Below are 17,559 nucleotides of genomic sequence, written 5' to 3'. Positions count from 1 at the left end.
TTTTTTGTCTTGTCCATTTCCTTTTGACATAGACCAGGTTTGTATGTAGCTCTAGAGCAGTATCTGAAAATTCTACCTCATTTTGGCACAACTGCTGCACTGCTTCTACCCGATTTTGGCATTGCCAGCAAATAGAAGGTGCATAAAATTCTAGGGAATTGAAGCATCCATATTCCAGGGATTTATGGCCAATATTGTTGTATCTTTGCCACCATATCAGAACTAATATAACCCATTCATGGGCATTTTTCTCCACACTGCCCTGCTACATTTCCCTGCCTTTTCATTCTTCTTTTGCAGGCTCTAGCTCTGGACTGGAAAACTCTACCAAAGCATGGCAACATCATAAGAGTTATTTCACAAACAAAAGCCTTGTCTTTGTGTAGCTTTCAACGGGTGTTTGCAAGTCTTGAACCTTGCCCACATTTGTTGGACACACCTGTGCAATGGGTCCCATTCCCTGTGTATCCAGCAGAGCAGAAGCAGGTAGGTGAGGAATCTGTGGAACTATTGAGGCAGCTGAAACACAGAAGGGATAAACAATGGAGCCAGGCTCTTCTCGGTGGCAAACAATGATAGGACAAGGGGTAATGGGATCAAGCTGGAACACAAGAGGTTCCACTTAAATTTGAGAAAAAACTTCTCAGTGAGGGTGACAGACACTGGACCAGGCTGCCCAGGGAGGTTGTGGAGTCTCCTTCTCTGGAGACATTCAAAACCCGCCTGGACATGTTCCTGTGCGACCTCACCTAGGCGTTCCTGCTCCAGCAGGGGGATTGGACTAGATGATCTTTTGAGGTCCCTTCCAATCCCAAACATACTGTGATACTGTAATCACTGACACCACCTCCAGATTTGCTTGGCCACTGGGAAACCCTATACAAGTCTGGCATACACAAATCAGAGACCACAATGACCACAGCAGGAACATGCCTGAAGTTGCTGTGTATTCCTTCACAGCACCAAATACTCAAGTCACTCTGTGGCACCCAGGCACAGGTTCACACCTCACACAGTGCACTGTCACCAGGCCCATGTACTTCTGCACAGGACAACGGAGACGGCTGGGTCCTGGTGCCACAAAACAGGAGACCAGGTAATGGATGGAGAAGACAACAAGAGGGAGTCATCAGAGCAAATCACTCTAATTCCTTGGCAGGGGCACACATGGCTTATTCATGGCTGGGTGATTTGCTCCACGGACAAGGCCAGACTTGGAGTACCTTCGAGTCTCTTCTCCCAACCACAAATGAAGGATGAATTTGGAAAGAATTTATGCTCAGATAGACAAAATAATTGGGGAAACTGGATGCATCTTAGCACCAAAGAGAGTTCCCAGAATGGAACTGACATTTATGCATGTTTAATGAGTAGGCATCTTCTCCCAGGCCCTGCAAAGCCCTAAACACAGAATCGCCCCTATGTAAAACACATACAAACACACATGGTTTTATCAGAATGACCCAGCCCTTTGTCTGTACTTACTTGGCCATTTGATGGCAAGTGTTATTGCATAAGTCAATCTTGATTACTGCAAGAGAGAACACAAACGTGACTTGGCATTTTCAATTTAGCAATTGTTGGGGTCATTTCTGCCATCTAGAATAAAGATCTCTGCAAACAGACTCACTGCCACACTTGTGGTGCCTTGACTGATGATGGGACACACCAGCAGTTATACCAACTCTCCTGTCCTATGTGGCAGGAAAACCTCATGGGATTTATGTTTTGGCACTTTGCAATGGAGTGGATTTGATGTTTTCTGTCTGAGTTAACGGTTCAGTTTGATCCTACCTGTATGGACTACACTGCTAGGAATGAAACAAGGACCGAAACCTCATTAATCCAGACATACAGGGCCATTTGGATTTTCCTCTTTTGAATAAAAAATATGAACTTTTTCATGCTTTACATTTATACTAGAGAGGACAGCTCCACTCAGTTTCCATTTCTAAATGCCCCCAAAACATTTGACTTCACTACAAAGTCAGTCTTTGTGTGCAGGCCTTTAAAATCCGAAAATATTTAGGAGCTCAGGTTCCTTTCCACCCCAATGGTAATCATAATCACAAATCCCAGAGCCAACCATCTTGAGCATATTACTTTGACACATCGTGACAGATTTATTGAGAACTGCAGATCATGGCCTGAGCTCACCTAAATCAATGGATCTGTGAGCAGAAAAAGCAACTCAGCAGACACACTGGGGCCCTTTGGAGGCTTCAAATCAGGCCTTGCCACCTTCCTTGGTTTGTAACAGGGGTCACTGTCAGCCCGATCTGGCTCAGAGCTTCCATGGCAAAGGGGTATTCCTGAGGTGTTCCAAATCTCAGTGGAGATGGAAGCAGGGAATATGCTTTTCTATATATGAATTTCACCCAAGGGCTCGTGTGCTGTTAGGGAAGTCACACTGCAAATGCAGCTTGTGTGCAGGAATGAGCTAGCATGGTCTGATGCACTTTTGGGAATGCAAAGTACATGTGACCGTGGTCACCTTGCTCAGCTAACACAGAACTGCTCTGGCAGCTGAAGACGATCACACAGATTTCTCTGCCAAAAAGGCAATATTACACCAAAAGCCCCCTCACACTCACGTACGTTCTCGGCAGGTAGGGCCTTTCCACCCTGGGAAACACTTGCAGCTCCCGTCCCCTTGCAGCCCGTCGTTGCATATGCCATTATCACAGGCACATTCTGCAGGGAAAATATGAACACTTATCACTGTTAAACCAACCAGGTCTTGCAAGCAGAGTCTTGCTGTCATTTCACTGGCTGCTCTGTTTCTAATCCAACGCATCAAACTGACATAAAGAAAACGTCACAGGAGTATCAGCTCTTGTTGCCTCTCTACCGGGCCAAATACCCCAGAACAGCCCACCCACCTCTATTTTCTGTAGTCTGGGTGGCAGCAGGACAAGCGGCACAGCGCAGTCAGTCATGCCTTGGTTTGAGGATGAAAACTGAGGCCACTCTCTGGCTGACCCCAAGTGCTCATTCCCGCTGTCCCTCTCTCGGTGGCCTGTAGCTCTTCGCCTGTCTCAGAAGCCTCAGGATACTTCTTCCCTCCCATTACCCCTCCCAAGAGGTGAGACATGGCCACTTTTCTCCCTGTGCAAGCAGGATGATAAAAGACAAGCTGCAACAGCCATCAGCCTCACCTGATTTGCAGTCAGCTCCATACCGGCCCACTTCACACATCTCACAGGCAGTGCCGTGGAAACCCTCCAGGCATCGGCACTCCCCGCTGCCCTCCACGCCGTCCTGGCATTCCCCGTTCCCGGAGCACCACTGGCCTGGCTTCCCTGGGCACATCTCACACATGTGTCCGTAGTAGCCGGGGCAGCAGATGGACCTCTGGAGGACCAACAAGAAGAAGTTGGGGTGAGCCACCTTGTGCAGTGCAGACAAGGTACAGCTTTATTGTTGAAGCTACTCTCTTCCTTTGATTATGTGATAGCTGTAATTTCTGACAGCACATAGAAGGATCAGATGTGTGCAGGTAGGATGGAGTGAACCCCCTAAAATGGGGTGCTCTTCAGTACTTCACGTAAAGGTCCACACTGCCCTTGAGTAACACCGGCCAATTGGTGAGTAATGCAAGTGTTCAGTCCTGTGCCCATCCAGCTGCCCGTGTCCCTAGCGTCTCACCAGTCAGATGTTCTGTTGGGCAGAGAGAGGCTCTGCCAGAAGGTGGTCTGGTTCAGAAGCCTAATTTAACTGCTCTCACTTCTTTCTGCATCTATGCATGGAGGGAGGAAACCATGATGGGACCAAGCTGGACAGTATGTTTGGAGAAAAACACTGTCCAACAAAGGGATGCAGAAGTGCCCAGTGAGGTATAGGTTCTGACCGAAGCTCTGCATGTGAGTGCTGTGCATCCAGCTCCTTCTCCCTCTTCTCAGTCTCCCATTCCCACATTCCAGGGAGATGCTTCAATACCAATATAAGAGCTCAAAGTCACACAAGTCTTTCTTCTACCATTTCCTCTTCAAGCATTTTCTCCCAACCACATGTTTTCACAAAACTGGTAGGGGCCATAATAGCTGTGAGACCACCTGGTCCTCACTTTGGTTTGGCTCCAATTAGTCATCAGTCATTTGGGAAGGCACATGCACAAGCAAAATACCATCAATCATGCCTCATTTCCTTAGGAAACCAGGCTACAAACATTCAGCTGCTTCTCTTCCTCTGCAGGGCAAACCCCAAAGCAACAACACCAAAGCAGCAGGCCACAATCCATCAACGTGCAGACATTGCCGCAGGCTGTTTTTTTCTCCAGTGCCTTCTATCTCTAGGATGGAGGGCGACTCCCAGACGAGCCCAGTCTCAGCTACGCAATGGCACAAATGCAGCCAGGACTTTAGCACAGGCTGTATTTCTAATATCCATCTTGCTGTTGTGAAAATGAATCCAAGGCAAATGTTTTTCTTACCAGAGAAACTTTTGCACAGGTGAAATGGCAGCCAAGTATTCCTGAATCCCCAGAACGTAATTCACAGCGAGCAAGATTCTTGCTGCCTGGCGATTCCTGCAGATACAATTAACATTGACACAGATAGAAGATACAATAATATTTAGTCAAACAGATTGTACATTTTGGTGTGTGTGGCAGTGTTCTTGACTAACAGAGGAATAGTGCTTTTTATCCTACAGGAAACAGCCCTAAAAATTTGGACTTCCCACAGCTGAGAGCAGTGAGGCATCCCAGATGTGAGGTCACCACACACAGTCTATTTTGCTACCTGCCAAATCCATAGTATACATGTCAGTGTGAATACCAAGAAAAATGAATTGGAAAATTTTTAGCATAGAGTAATGAAGGTTAAGAAGCCAGATGTGGCTACTAAGTAATTCATAGCCAGCATGGAGATTAAATGTTTAGTTGTTTTCCTCTCTGGAAACATTTGTCACTCACTCACAAACAAGCTACAGGCACAACCATCTCATCTGTTTGAATAAATCAACAGCCTGGAAATTGCTGTTGGCACCCCTAAACTGGCTTTCCTTGATGATAATGTCGTAAGAGTAAAAGATCAGAAAAGATACGTCTTTTTTCCCCCCTAAAAGGAAAAATTCTCCACACTGCATACTCTAAAGGGCTCCTGAAACTCAGGTGAAGCCTGGTGTCAGCCCTGTGAGGAGCTTCATGGTCCACTTTTGCTTTTTTCTTGCATAAACCTGTTTTCTCTAACAAACGTTGCTGATGAATGAACCACAGAGGACTCAAGGCCGCATTTTTTCAGGTATCAAGGTGACAAACACAGAGCAAAAAAAGGACATCAAAGCACTATCTGCAAACACTCTGTGAGATGTCACATGAATCAAAGACTCACCACAAGAACAGCTCCAGAAGGACACTTGATCCCCTTGTCACACCTGCCGCATTTTGACTAGAGCACAGAGAAGAGGACAAGTCACATGTGTGCCCCCTACCCATGTCACACCAAGACACTAATCTTGGATAACAAATGGTGCTGTACAGGCTGCTGGCTGGGACAAAGATGTATTTATCTCCATAGCTCAAGACAACAAAAGAAGAAAAATCATAGTGCTTGACCCTTAGGTCTGCTAACAAAGACTTCACACAAGGTCCTATTTCTGCAGTCCCACAGAAGAAACCCGAAGAGAACCCATGGTACAGCTCTCCTGAGTCTCTTAGCTGTGGCAGAGCTTTCTGCAGGCCTGGAGTTCCTTCATGCAAGGCCGTAAAATGCTTTTTTCTGTAGCAAGGCTGGCTTGCCTCAGTCTGACCCTGCGATCTTCAGATGGCCAAGAGCCACAACGTGCATACAGACTAGATTTTGGCCAGGACTCCCAGGTAGACCACAGCAGTTCCTAGGGAAGCTTGTGGTCATGGCATACAAGAACCTGGCTGGATTCTCCTTCCACATCTGAGTATCTGGGAGTCCCTGCACCAGCCTTCCCCATGGCTGGCACTGTGAGAGAGCCCCAGCAAGTGAACTCAGTGTGATGTGCACAAGAGCTGCAGATCTGCTGCATTAGAAATAGAGTCTGAGGTTAGGAGGTGCCAGTCTCCATCATGTCCCATCTCACATGAGGCCTATCTGGGGTCAGACCACAAACTACTGTCTCATGCACGTGGAAGAGACACCGTAGGTCTTCTGCTATTCATCAGTTTGGTTCAGTAGGTGGAGAAACCCTGTGAAAAGGTGGTCAGCTCCTTGGTAATCATCATTACCCTTTGTATGGTGGTGGTATTGGCAGTGCAACGATTCTTCTGTATCTGAAGGACCTGTGAAACCCCAATCAGCATGCCATTCTTTGTCTCAATAAATTTTCCATCCAAACGAATATTATTGACAAACTTCTGCAAAGGAAAAGGAAACAGCTGAGATAATAACCTTCAACTCCTTTTTCATGGATTGCCGAACAGCTGTCACATAGTCCCAGCAGTTAAACTCTGAGGGCATCCAAAAGAGACATGGGTGTATGCAGCCACTAGCCTTAGAAAATGATAGGTCTAGCCAGATCCTCAAATGGCAGGAGTCTTCCCTGCTTACCTGGGTGCTGTTCTGATAAAACATTAGCCAGTAGGAGAGCCCTAACATGCTGTTCTTATGGATTCCACTTCTCAAGTCCGCAGGTAAGAGCTTCTCTCCCAGTACGACATGGTATTGCACTGTCTCGTTGTCCTAAAGCCGCAAAAAAACCCACATCTTAGACTACAATTCAGTCAGAGCTATGGCATGAGAAGAGTTCCTAAGCAATCTGTGACAGCTAATTAAGCTCACAGAGCTTAGTAACTCCCTATCAGAGATGACTGATCACAGCTGATGACTCTGTTACTGGACGAAGTCATAAACCTTTCAAAAGGTTCAGAGTTGCCACAAACGTGCCACAGCCAGACAGAAAGGGGAACGTGTTGTGCCATCTATCCACATTCAGATCCACTCGGAAATTTGAATTCAGAGTCCAAATATTCTTTTCAGATCCCACTGCAACACCTCAGGAAACCCTCTCATTTCTCTCTGCCACATTTCTTCTAGCATTTAGCATCAGATATGCTTCTCCTCTCCATGCTCAAATCAACTGAACTCAAGTTTATGATCTGATAGTGTACGTGTCCCTGCAATTACTGCAATACATATTAAAACTGTAAGCAAGCAGTCAGCTTACCAACTGTGTCACATTGGCAGCATGGCAGTACTCCTCAATGGAATTATTTCCAGGAACAAAAACTGTATATTTTTCAGAGGACTCAATTTTTCCAATGAGCTGGTATTGCTAAAAAATGTCCAAACAGTAGCATTAGCAATTACACTTGTACTCACTAGAAACAAAACCACACATGAAATCAATTACAAAGGCAAGAGCGCTAGACGAAATGCTTGAAAAGGGGATATACAACTTCCACACGTCTAATCGCTTGTTCCTCCTCCTGGGCTTCTCGATTATGAACAAACCTTCCTCTTCCTCCAGGTTTCCCTGCCCTGTACAAGCAGGAGAGAGCCTGCAGTAGACAGGTTGCCTTCCACTGTAATAACACGCCAATGACGCAGAGACCTCACTGCAAGTATGTAATCCTTTGGTTGCTCAAAAGAGCTTTCCTAGAAGAACATTCTGGAATGAAAGGAAACTATTGGTCTATCTTTTATCACCAGGCAGTCCAAATTTTGACCCACCAATAGGGGGTAAGTTGGGCATTTGCTCAAAAGACAGTTCTGTAAACCACAACAGTGCTCATGTCAACTGCTTACCTGTAGCAAGTCCCTGAATATGCTGAATGAGACAACTGTCTCCAGCTGCTCCTGCAGACCTGGAGGACTCGGTGGGACATCTCCTGAAGGTGGCAACAAAACCTGTGGAAAAAGTGAGTTCATAAACAAGACTGGGCAATGGGCTCTGGAGGAAATCACATTAGACTCCTGCTCTGCTTGCAAGAAAGGCAATTAGGAATGGCCTCATTTTACACAATTCTGCAATAGCCTTAACTCTTCTTCAGTCAGTCAAGAGAAGAGGAACTCCCCTCCTGCTTGCCCCAGAGACAGATATTTTAAACATTAAACACTGCTGCGCAGGAAACATCTGTCAGGACCTTGTGACAACCAAATATATTTTTGCCATCATATCTCTTCCTAACTGTCCAGACGTGTATTTCTCCTTGGTCCCATCACAGATGCTGCAACACAAGCCTGCTGCTACCACTGCAGCATTTTCCAGTATCACATGTACCAACGTACCTGACTGAGGATGTGAATAATGCCATTGCTGGCAGGGATGTCGCTGACAACTATACTCGCGTTCTGGATGTTTAATACCTGCAAAAGTATCAGAGGAAGAAGCAAAAGGATTAGAAATTGACAAGCGAGTTCAAAACAAATATATAGTTCATTGAAGGTTGTGCACGAATTGCACAGGGTACAATTTTTGAAAGATGTCTGAGTTTGAGGGCAACAGGGTCCCATCCAGGCTCCCCACTGGATACAGCAGCTCTTGAGCAGTTTAATTTGATACTGGTACATGCACATTATGTAAGAAACCCTTACGCCGTTCCTGGTGTTTATCTGCCATCTGGTCTGTGGGTTGAGTGTGGGTAATTCTGGCCTGTCGTATTTCTTGAGCTTTTCACCACTGAAGATGCCTTCAATAAAGTGAGCCCTGAAGGGAACAAAGGCAGGCAGAAAAGAAAGAAAAGATTTGGGCATTGTTTGTAATAACAGAGAGGTAAGACCATACCACCCAACATTCATGTCTCTCACATGAAGCAGTTGGGCAGGGAAAGAGAATGATGGAGGGAATTACTTGTCCTGATGCCATCTGCACCTACATGAGAGGGAAAATCTCTCTTTGCAAATATATGAAAAATAACCCACTTCCCATAGTCTGCAGTCTGCTATATTTTAAATGCCTGCTAGATATTTAATCTTGCTCCTATATTTATCTCAAGATAACTCCTCATTGAACTTGTACAAGCAGAAATCCAGCTCATGGCTTCGTTACTGTTGTTTGGCAATGTAAAGCAAAGGCAGGAGTCTCCTCGTACCTGACTAAAAATGGCAGCATGTAGGGGGTCAACCAGAAATCTTTCTCAGTCTTGCTCAAGTTTTTGATAGCTGTCTCGGATGGCACCAGGACAGTGACATTCATTCCTGGTGGGATGCTGAAGGGAGACTTCTGTTGTCCAAAGCACAAAAATGAACAAATAAGACATGCCAGCACCACTTCCATACCACAAAATATAATCAACAGTCATCTCGTGTATATGCTCCAGCAGCGCAGCAGGGTTTCCTGTGCATGGCGGGTAAATGCTGTTGGCAGTCAATGAAGGCCACAGATGGTTTAGCCAAAACAGTTGTCACCTGTTTCCCAAGGGAAAACCTGCTGCTTTAAGCCCTACTTTCATATTTCAATTAATCTTCAAACCCATTCAAGCATATCCATAAACCCTTTCTGAACCCTCAACATCAGTTTTGGGTGAAGGATCAAGATTAGTCCTGGCAAAGGCACTGTATGCAGCAGGACAGGTAAGCTAAAGCTCCATTAGACGCGTACATCATAGCATGCTTCCACAGACTTGCTGCAGTCCACAAAGTGCCTCTGCTATTGCCACACCAGAGACCAGGAAGCAGTAACAAGAAAAGGAACTAACATGCAGTCTAACTTCTCAAAGCATGCTCTTCTGAAACATAGCTATTATAATGCTACCCCTTTTTCTTTCCCTTCTGTGCTACTTTATGATGGCCAAGAGTTACAGATGATATAACCACAAAATTAAGTGTAACATAAATCCAAGCTCCCCAACACACACTCAGTATCCTCACTCTTTCACAAAATCCAGGGCGTTTCTACACGCCTCCAATGTAACAATTTCACCTTTGCTGTTGTTTTGTTTTTCTCTAATGAAAAAGATAAATAGAGTTACTCTTTCTCTAGCAGCAGTGTTCACAGAGACTTTATTTCTATAAACTTACCCCTGCAGGCATCCCATGGCTGTTCTTACCTTAAGCCAGTCATAGAATCCTGCAAAGTGGGAACTCCTGGCCAGCTCCTTCCAAATAGAAACAACAGAATGGTTAACCCCTGCAGGGCTGGGGGACCCAGCTGGGGGAAAGGAGCCCTTTGCAATAACAAATCTGTCAATAACAACTTAGAAATTATTGCCAATGGTTTCACAAACACATTGGCCTTGGCACCAGTTCTGTTTCTGTGGCCTTGGGCAGGCACACGTGCTGTCAGGCTGGTGCTGGGAGGAGTAGTCAACTCAGGCAACATGGAAAAGGAAGGTAAGAGCAGAGCCATTTTTCTCCAATATCAAGAAGACTTCAGACATTTACTTCTAACTCACTTTTAGAATGTCCCCATAGCATGTCATGCCATCCCCCATGTAGCCTTGAGGGCAAGTGCAAGATCTCTCTCCTCCTCCCAGGTGTACACACGTAGCCTGCAAACACAAAGAAAGAAGAAATTTGAGAGCAAACACGAATTATGTACTGTTACAGCTATCTAGGAATTGAGTTCTGGCCTCCCATGGTGTGGGCTAGAGGACCACACAGAAGCACCTTCCTCCTGTTGCCTTTATGGTGGCACTGAAATGATACCTCGTGCAGCAAAGCCTAGGTGATGGCTTTGATTATGTGAACTCACAAAAATCAGAGGATCCATCTGGGTAAATCAGGGACCAAACCTTTATAACACCTCAGTGGCATGCCAATAAGATGGTGGAACGTAAATCCTTGCAATTCTCTCAATGCCATGGCTGAAAAACTTCTGTCAGGGAGCAGAGGAACCTCCACTGCCATGCCAGTGGTTTAGTTACTCACCAAGTCATGGCAGCCACCGTTGTCCATGAGGCATGGGTTGATTGCATCACAGTTGTGGCCATCACCAGCATAACCCCTCTTGCAGACACACTTGCTCTGCAAGAAAGAGACATTTCAATTTTATAGACCTATCAGAGCGTCCCCATTTGCTACCCAAAAAAGGCCTAAGGCAGCAAAACCTATTCTTAATAAATTATTTTACCAAGTTTTCTTCCTCATCCCTCAAGGCCTGGAATTGTGGAGATATTTATTTAGCAGGGCATCATCCTCTACCACAGCACACACGCTGCCTGATTACTCAAGCACATTAATCCTTTGTGCTGTTTGGCTTGGGGAGCCACTAAAAGATGATGATTTCCATCTTTATTTCCAGCTTTTCAGGGAATGACAAAGACTTAGTGAATGGCAGAAAGAGAGGAGGGGTTAATTTCAAATCTTCCTGCTTTCAAGATAGCTAGGACAGCACTTACACATCACACCTTGCTAAAATCTGCTAAAGATGTGACACCTTTTTCAGGACATAGTCCAATGCTCCTCTGGCTCATTGGAGAGAAGCACCTTGAGAAGCAGCATCCTGAGTAGCCACTTCCGTGAGCCCTCCTCCTATGTCAAAATGCCCAACTGCCAGCCCAGCTCCCTCCACAGACTATCTGAACAGCTCCACATGCTTTTCTGTAGATTTTAGCATTGGCCAGAGACAACGCTGTGATCTGGGAACAAGGAGGACACAGCAACTGATGCCTTATGCCGAGCCATATTCTGGAGTGCAGTCTCTTCCCTTTGCTGCACGGAAGTTTCAGAGTAGAGCAGCAGCCTCTAACATATCAGTGGATCTCACCAAATGCAAGCACACTATGTGGTTTTAGCTGCAGCCAGTGTTTCTGGCAGCAGACAAGCAGGCTTTGCTGCTGTCCACCCAAATCTCTACCTCTGGTGATCCCAGGACATCTCAAAGTACATAAGGAAATGTTAAGTTCACCATCAGACTGCTTGGCATTGATCATACCTGGCCAGGACCAATATAAATGCAGTCGGCGTTGATGTGACAGTTCCCTCTGCTCGCCAGCATGCAGTTGTCTATAGCCACACAGGCCTTCCCGTCCCCAGTCCAGCCCGTGTTGCACTGGCAGGTGGCGGTACCAGGGCCTGTACTGGTGCACACGGCCTCCGGGAGAAGGAAGAGAAAAAGAACGACACTCAGCAGAAGAAGGGAGGGAGTGTGTTGCAAATACAGCAACAAATCTCCATCAGATTCTGGAGAGTTTCTGAATGACCAGTTCTGATTGCAGCACTGGGGGGTGGATGCATCTTCTCCGGAAAAGTCCTAGACAACTTCATAATAAAGTGATTCTGGAAACATTTAGTGTTTTCAGAGAGGCAGACACTTGTGTCTATGGTGGCTCAGAACTCCCAGAGTATTCTCTACCATCCTGTACAGTTCTTCCATTACAGATGAAATATTCCCTGAAGAGGAGAAGCACAATCTCCTGCCTGGACATGTGGTGTGGAATCAATGATGGAGGGCAGATCACCTATCCAGTGCCATCCTACTTCCTTCTACATGGACCAGTGTGTTCCTCTCACTGAGGGGTCTAAATTATGATGAGGTCTGACCATTTGGCAGTCATTTCCATCATAAAGCACCACAGGTTTTTACTAAGGATAATAATGTAGTGTTGAAAGGATAATAATGTAGTGTTGATTGTTACTAGAAATATGAGTTGGAGCTCATAGCTAAGCTACAGCCTGAACAGAAAAAAATAGAGAAACTAACAGACGTTAGAAGAGCTTGAGGGGAAAATCAATAGAAACCAAAAATTATCTGTACAGCTAATCTCTATAGCTGCCAAAATATTTGGTGCAAACCAGCCAAACTCTCACTGGAGTGTCGCATTTTGGCACCAACCCAAATGATTGACACCTTTATGATGACTGTCATGGTATCTGTTACTGTACCCCATCTCACAGACAGGGAAAGTTATCACACAAGATGTGTAACAGTTCCAGGAGTCCTGGATCCCTGCTCTGATTGATAGGAGCTGCTTCTCCACACTTCAACAATCTGACCCCACTTACATTCTGTGAACAGCCTCCTCGTTCTGGCTGACTGCACAGGTCAATGGGCTGGCAGGAAAACCCATCACCTTTGTATCCATCCATGCAGATGCACCTTGAAAGTATAGGCACAAAAGGGACACAGATAGAGCAGGCCATCTGAAAGCCAGCAGAGAGCAAAAAAGGCAGTTTGAGCCTCTCAAGCAAGCAAGAACCTGTATTTGCTTCCTAGAAGGCTGGCTGCATTACTCAAACAACCCTGTGCACCAAATACGCAGAGATACATACACAATTACAGTGCTGGCAGCCTCACAGCTGCTGTGTGCCTGTACAACGACCATGTGCCCACTTGACTGTATATGCCAGAAAGACTGACCTTGCTGTGTCGTTGAGGCTGCAGACAGCGTTCTGGTGGCAGTACTGGGACAGCCCGCTCGGGCCACAGTTCTTGGAGGTCTTGTCACAGAATTTCCCAGTATAGCCTTCTTTACAGGACCAGGACTGACATACACCACCACTGCCAGGCCTGTTGTCACAGACACCATGGACACAGCCACAATCTGTCAAGTACATGGAGTAAGATCAGTAACTGCAGAAAGTCTAGAATCCACCACAGTGATGGCATTTTGTAGATTCCCAACTTTTCTTCACAACCTCTTGTGACGCCAAATATCATCCCAATTATTTCTCACAGAGGGATGTCTGCTTAGAACCATCTGTCATACCTCAAAACCTGGCCATAGAACAGATCCTCTGACTGCCTGGGCCCATATTTTTTATAGGCTCTAAGGACAGGCTCAAATTTAGGCTATCAAGCTCAAGGTTCTTCTCAACTAGAAAAGGAAAATGCTTTTTTTTTTTTTTTTCCTAGCAGAAGAGACCTAAATCAAAGCCCCACACCTAAATTTGGCCAGTGTTTCGAAGACCCTCATCACCACTGTCATATCAGCCATGTTGTCTCCACTGTTGTTTAAAAGGACACCCATGATGACATTTCTGTCACTTCTTTCATGACACTGGTCTTGCCAGAAAGGAATCCAGGATACACAAATCTGCACTATATCCTTGCCTTACATTTTCCTCTAGTCTCTCCATCAGAACTACCGACCTTCATCACAGTTCTCGCCATGCTTGTTTGGGTTTGAACAGATGTGACAGGCTATTCCTTTGAAACCTTCAAAGCAGTGACAGTTGCCATTCCCTTGTATGCCATCACTGCACTGGAAGGAAAACAAAAAGAAAACCACAGGGACTGAAACTCAGGGAACCCAGGCAAAGCCAAGGCATTAATATCTATCAAAGGCACTTTGATACTTGCAGTAAAAAAATACTTTGAAGGGTGGTGGCTGTAATACAAACTCCCGCATAGCCAGAGCTGTCCCCAGCAGCCATGACATGATGCACATTAGAGCTCAAGACAGAAAACCCACCGATGAGCATATGCCATTCTCCCTTGATCTTCTGCTGCCACTGATGTGGGCTTAGCCCTGGAGCACAAATTCTGAATTGTACTTATCGACAACTACACTCTTTAACCACCCTGTCTCAGCTTCTCATTGGAACAGCAGGAACTTTCATGCTTACATTTCCCCGGCCATAGCATGGATTGGAATATCCCCCGGGGCATGGCATGCAGTCTGGACCAAAGAATCCTTTGCAGCATCCAGGTCTCTGAAACAAAATAAAAATTGGTAAAGTATAACGTGACTTAATAAGAATTGCCAGGAGTAGTCTTGCCCTCACAATTCTGAAATCCTGGTCCTCCTTATCAAGGACTGAAATGACCTGTCTCATTTGGCTTCTGTGTTTGTAGGAGCTCCTGCACTTAAATTATTTTTCAACAATATCTTTCTGCTTATGGCCTATTTTTCTCAGAATAAATCATTATTTCCTGCTCCCTCTCTGACTTCAACAAATACAGTCCCTGTTTTCTACGGGCTTTTATTTCTTTAATAGTGCTGGCCCACTCACTCCTACTATATCCATGCTGAGAACTGCGTTCCTTTGGAGGGATGTAGCAGTTCTGGACCACAGGCCTTGTCACAACTGACCAATGGGAGAACAATCACAAGACAAACAGCAGCATTTAATGACACAACCACAAATCATTCCGTGTAGTTGGCACTGTGAGAACTCAGGAGGTCCAGACAAACGTGAGATCCATAAGCTCACTAAGAGCAGCTTTCCCAAACCATCTGACAATTTTCTATAAACAGGATGGAATCACTTCACAGTTTATGGCACTTTCTCTGTGCTCAGCTTCCTTAGGGAAACACACTAAAACCAGTGCACTCTCAGAGAAAACGTGCCACAGCTGACACTGCAACATTTGACTCAAGGCTTCCTCCAGCTTGGCTGTTCACAACTAGTGTGCTTTATTTTATTTATTTGTTGTACTCGGGTTTAACTGAGCTGCTTTCTAACATTCGCAGCAGGTTGGCGCCCTGTGTTTCCTCTGTGTTTGCCACAGAGAAAGCGGGCAGCCCATTCATGTGACGGTCCTGGGGACAGCCCTTTGCACAGGACAGCTTTCTTCTCGCTCCCATCCAGCCCTGCCTCAGTTCAAGGAGTCAGAGCTCTTCTTGATGAACAAGGAAGAGCAACACTGAGCTCCTTTCAAAGGGAATGATGTCTTCCATCACACTCACCATGACGGTTTGATTGCAGTACCTGGCGCACCCCTTCTTAAGGACATTCAGGCCTTGTGGATCATGGATGAAGACACATTCTTTTGGAAATAGCATTGTTTCCTGCATGAACAAAACAAGTCGTCAGCACTGTAACCCTCCTCCCCACTCTTTTTTGCTGCAGGGAGTAACTGTGTCTATCTCTGAGCTGAGGAAGTTCACAGAGGAGCCAAGGTGAACAAGATACTGTCATGGCATGCCTTGTCAAGAAAGAAGGAACACAGCAGCTTCCTCTTGCTCCCAGCAGTCCTCAAGTCTGAGCCAAGGTGCTGCCCTTTTGTCCTGATAATAGTGTCTATGATAACGGAGAGAGTGAGAGTAGGGGGAGAGGGTAGGGAGAGATGGCGAGGACAGTGGGGAGAGGAGACAAGGGGGAGAAAAGGGCAGAGGGAGGAGAAAGAGAGGGTAAGAAAGAAGGGAGGAAAGAGGCAGGAGAGCAGGGGGACAGCAGCAGGGAGGGGAAGCGGGGAAGAAGGGGAATAAGAGAGAATGAGAGAGTGAGGGAGAGAGAGAGGGAAAAGAGGGATGTGTGACAGAGAGAGTGAGATGGGAAAGGACTGCAAATAATTTTGGAACAACGCTCAGTGACCTGTCAGGGGTAGAACTGGGCGCCAGATGATGCTGGCCTCACCTGCCTCAATCAGAGAGGAAAATGAGCAACTAGTTGTTTTGCAGAACTCTACTTCAGACATTCATGCCGAGACCACATCAGCAATTTCTCCTGCAAGTCAGATCTCTCAGAAGACACCCAACAGTTAACAGTGGTGAACACCTCTCTGACTTTCACAAACAACATCTTGGGCCTGGCCTTCACATGAGGATTTCCTGGAGCTTGCTGTTCTGCTAAACTCAGCATGGGATAACTCAAACACCAGCACCCAGCCTCCTCCTCCTCCTTACTCCACCTTCAGCTAGTTCTGCTCATCTCTGAATCAACAGGGAGCACAGGCCAAGAACAAATTGTTTCTCACCCTCCGCAGTGCACAAAGCTTGTTGTGATTCTCTGGCCATAATATAGGCAGTGGTAGCACTGGATGGTACTAGAGGGATCAAGCTTGGTTCTGGCAGTCTGGAGGGGCTGGCACACTCAGCACACCAGCAGGAAAACTCTGCCTGAGCCAGAGCAGAAGTGCTAAAAGCTGCAAGTCTGGCATTTTATTTAGCCCAGACTGTCTCCCAGCTCTCTTCACTGATTCAGCAAACAGCCTTCAGAATAAGAAATAGCACAGAGCAGTTAGTGGGTGGCAGTCTGGGATCACACAGCATGGATATGTGATGAGTACATTTCCTCTAACAAGCTTCTCTACTTGTTGCCTTCCTTGCTCTCTACTTGAAAGTGGCTTGGGCGAGAAACTGTCATGCAAAGAAGAAACTAGTGAAATAACCACAAATATTTACCATTTCGCTGCTGCCAGGTGGGCAAATGCTGTTGTTGAGGGCCTCACAATCCACACAAGAGCCCTGTTAAAAAAACAAGAAGGGAAAACTCAATCTTCTCAAAGAAACCCATTTTCCATGACAAGAATGTTACAGAGCTACTTACTGCTCCCAATATATATCCAAAACATCACAACATGTATCAGAAACATTCCAAGGAGAGAGTTTCCACACTCTGGAATGGGGTAAGTTTATCACCTAAATAAAATGACTCCTTTGCCTCAGGAGATACTTGCACCTGACTGCAAGATGGGGTCTGTCTCCAGCCTGTGGGTCTGTCAGCCCCTAGTCGGGCAGCTCTGCTGCAAAACACTTTGGGCATCCATGCAGCCAGCCTCACTAAACCAGCAAGTTGTGTGGACCCTCTGGCCACTTAGGATTAACTGTGTCTCTCCAAAAAAGGTACCTCTTGCCTTTTCAGAGCCTCATCTTCTTTCTTCAGTAACCTACCAATGATCAAATTGTGGAGCAAACACCTAAAATAAGGTACACACAACTGTCCAGGTGAGAATATGGCACAGCATTTGTAGCTCCCGCTACTGAATGACTGCTTCCCATCCAGACTACAGGACACCAATGGTGATAGCAATGGAAATAAA

The 17,559-nt window shown here is 45.9% G+C and overlaps 1 protein-coding gene across 2 annotated transcripts in view; it reads right to left on the bottom strand.

Moving 5' to 3' along the window:
* STAB1 (stabilin 1) overlaps positions 1-17,559 on the bottom strand; it is a 58,687-nt gene that overhangs the window by 15,274 nt on the left and 25,854 nt on the right. For both annotated transcript variants that reach the window (XM_065075109.1, XM_065075108.1), the window contains exons 20-42: positions 16,922-16,984; positions 15,485-15,586; positions 14,421-14,507; positions 13,945-14,056; positions 13,213-13,396; positions 12,858-12,951; positions 11,788-11,946; positions 10,782-10,877; positions 10,307-10,402; positions 9,962-10,009; positions 9,005-9,135; positions 8,508-8,619; positions 8,202-8,279; positions 7,719-7,820; positions 7,138-7,245; positions 6,522-6,653; positions 6,200-6,328; positions 5,334-5,390; positions 4,433-4,528; positions 3,159-3,354; positions 2,599-2,694; positions 1,486-1,531; positions 440-519 (exon numbers count right to left, since the gene is read on the bottom strand). In XM_065075109.1, the coding sequence (XP_064931181.1) occupies positions 440-519; positions 1,486-1,531; positions 2,599-2,694; positions 3,159-3,354; positions 4,433-4,528; positions 5,334-5,390; positions 6,200-6,328; positions 6,522-6,653; positions 7,138-7,245; positions 7,719-7,820; positions 8,202-8,279; positions 8,508-8,619; positions 9,005-9,135; positions 9,962-10,009; positions 10,307-10,402; positions 10,782-10,877; positions 11,788-11,946; positions 12,858-12,951; positions 13,213-13,396; positions 13,945-14,056; positions 14,421-14,507; positions 15,485-15,586; positions 16,922-16,984 (2,404 nt within the window). The remainder of the gene's footprint in view (positions 1-439; positions 520-1,485; positions 1,532-2,598; positions 2,695-3,158; positions 3,355-4,432; positions 4,529-5,333; positions 5,391-6,199; positions 6,329-6,521; positions 6,654-7,137; positions 7,246-7,718; positions 7,821-8,201; positions 8,280-8,507; positions 8,620-9,004; positions 9,136-9,961; positions 10,010-10,306; positions 10,403-10,781; positions 10,878-11,787; positions 11,947-12,857; positions 12,952-13,212; positions 13,397-13,944; positions 14,057-14,420; positions 14,508-15,484; positions 15,587-16,921; positions 16,985-17,559) is intronic.

Source organism: Columba livia, chromosome 10, assembly GCF_036013475.1.
Source record: "Columba livia isolate bColLiv1 breed racing homer chromosome 10, bColLiv1.pat.W.v2, whole genome shotgun sequence".
Classification (NCBI taxonomy): Eukaryota; Metazoa; Chordata; class Aves; order Columbiformes; family Columbidae; genus Columba; species Columba livia.
The sequence above is the reverse complement of the archived record's forward strand: the minus strand, read 5'-3'. Positions and strand labels throughout refer to the sequence as shown.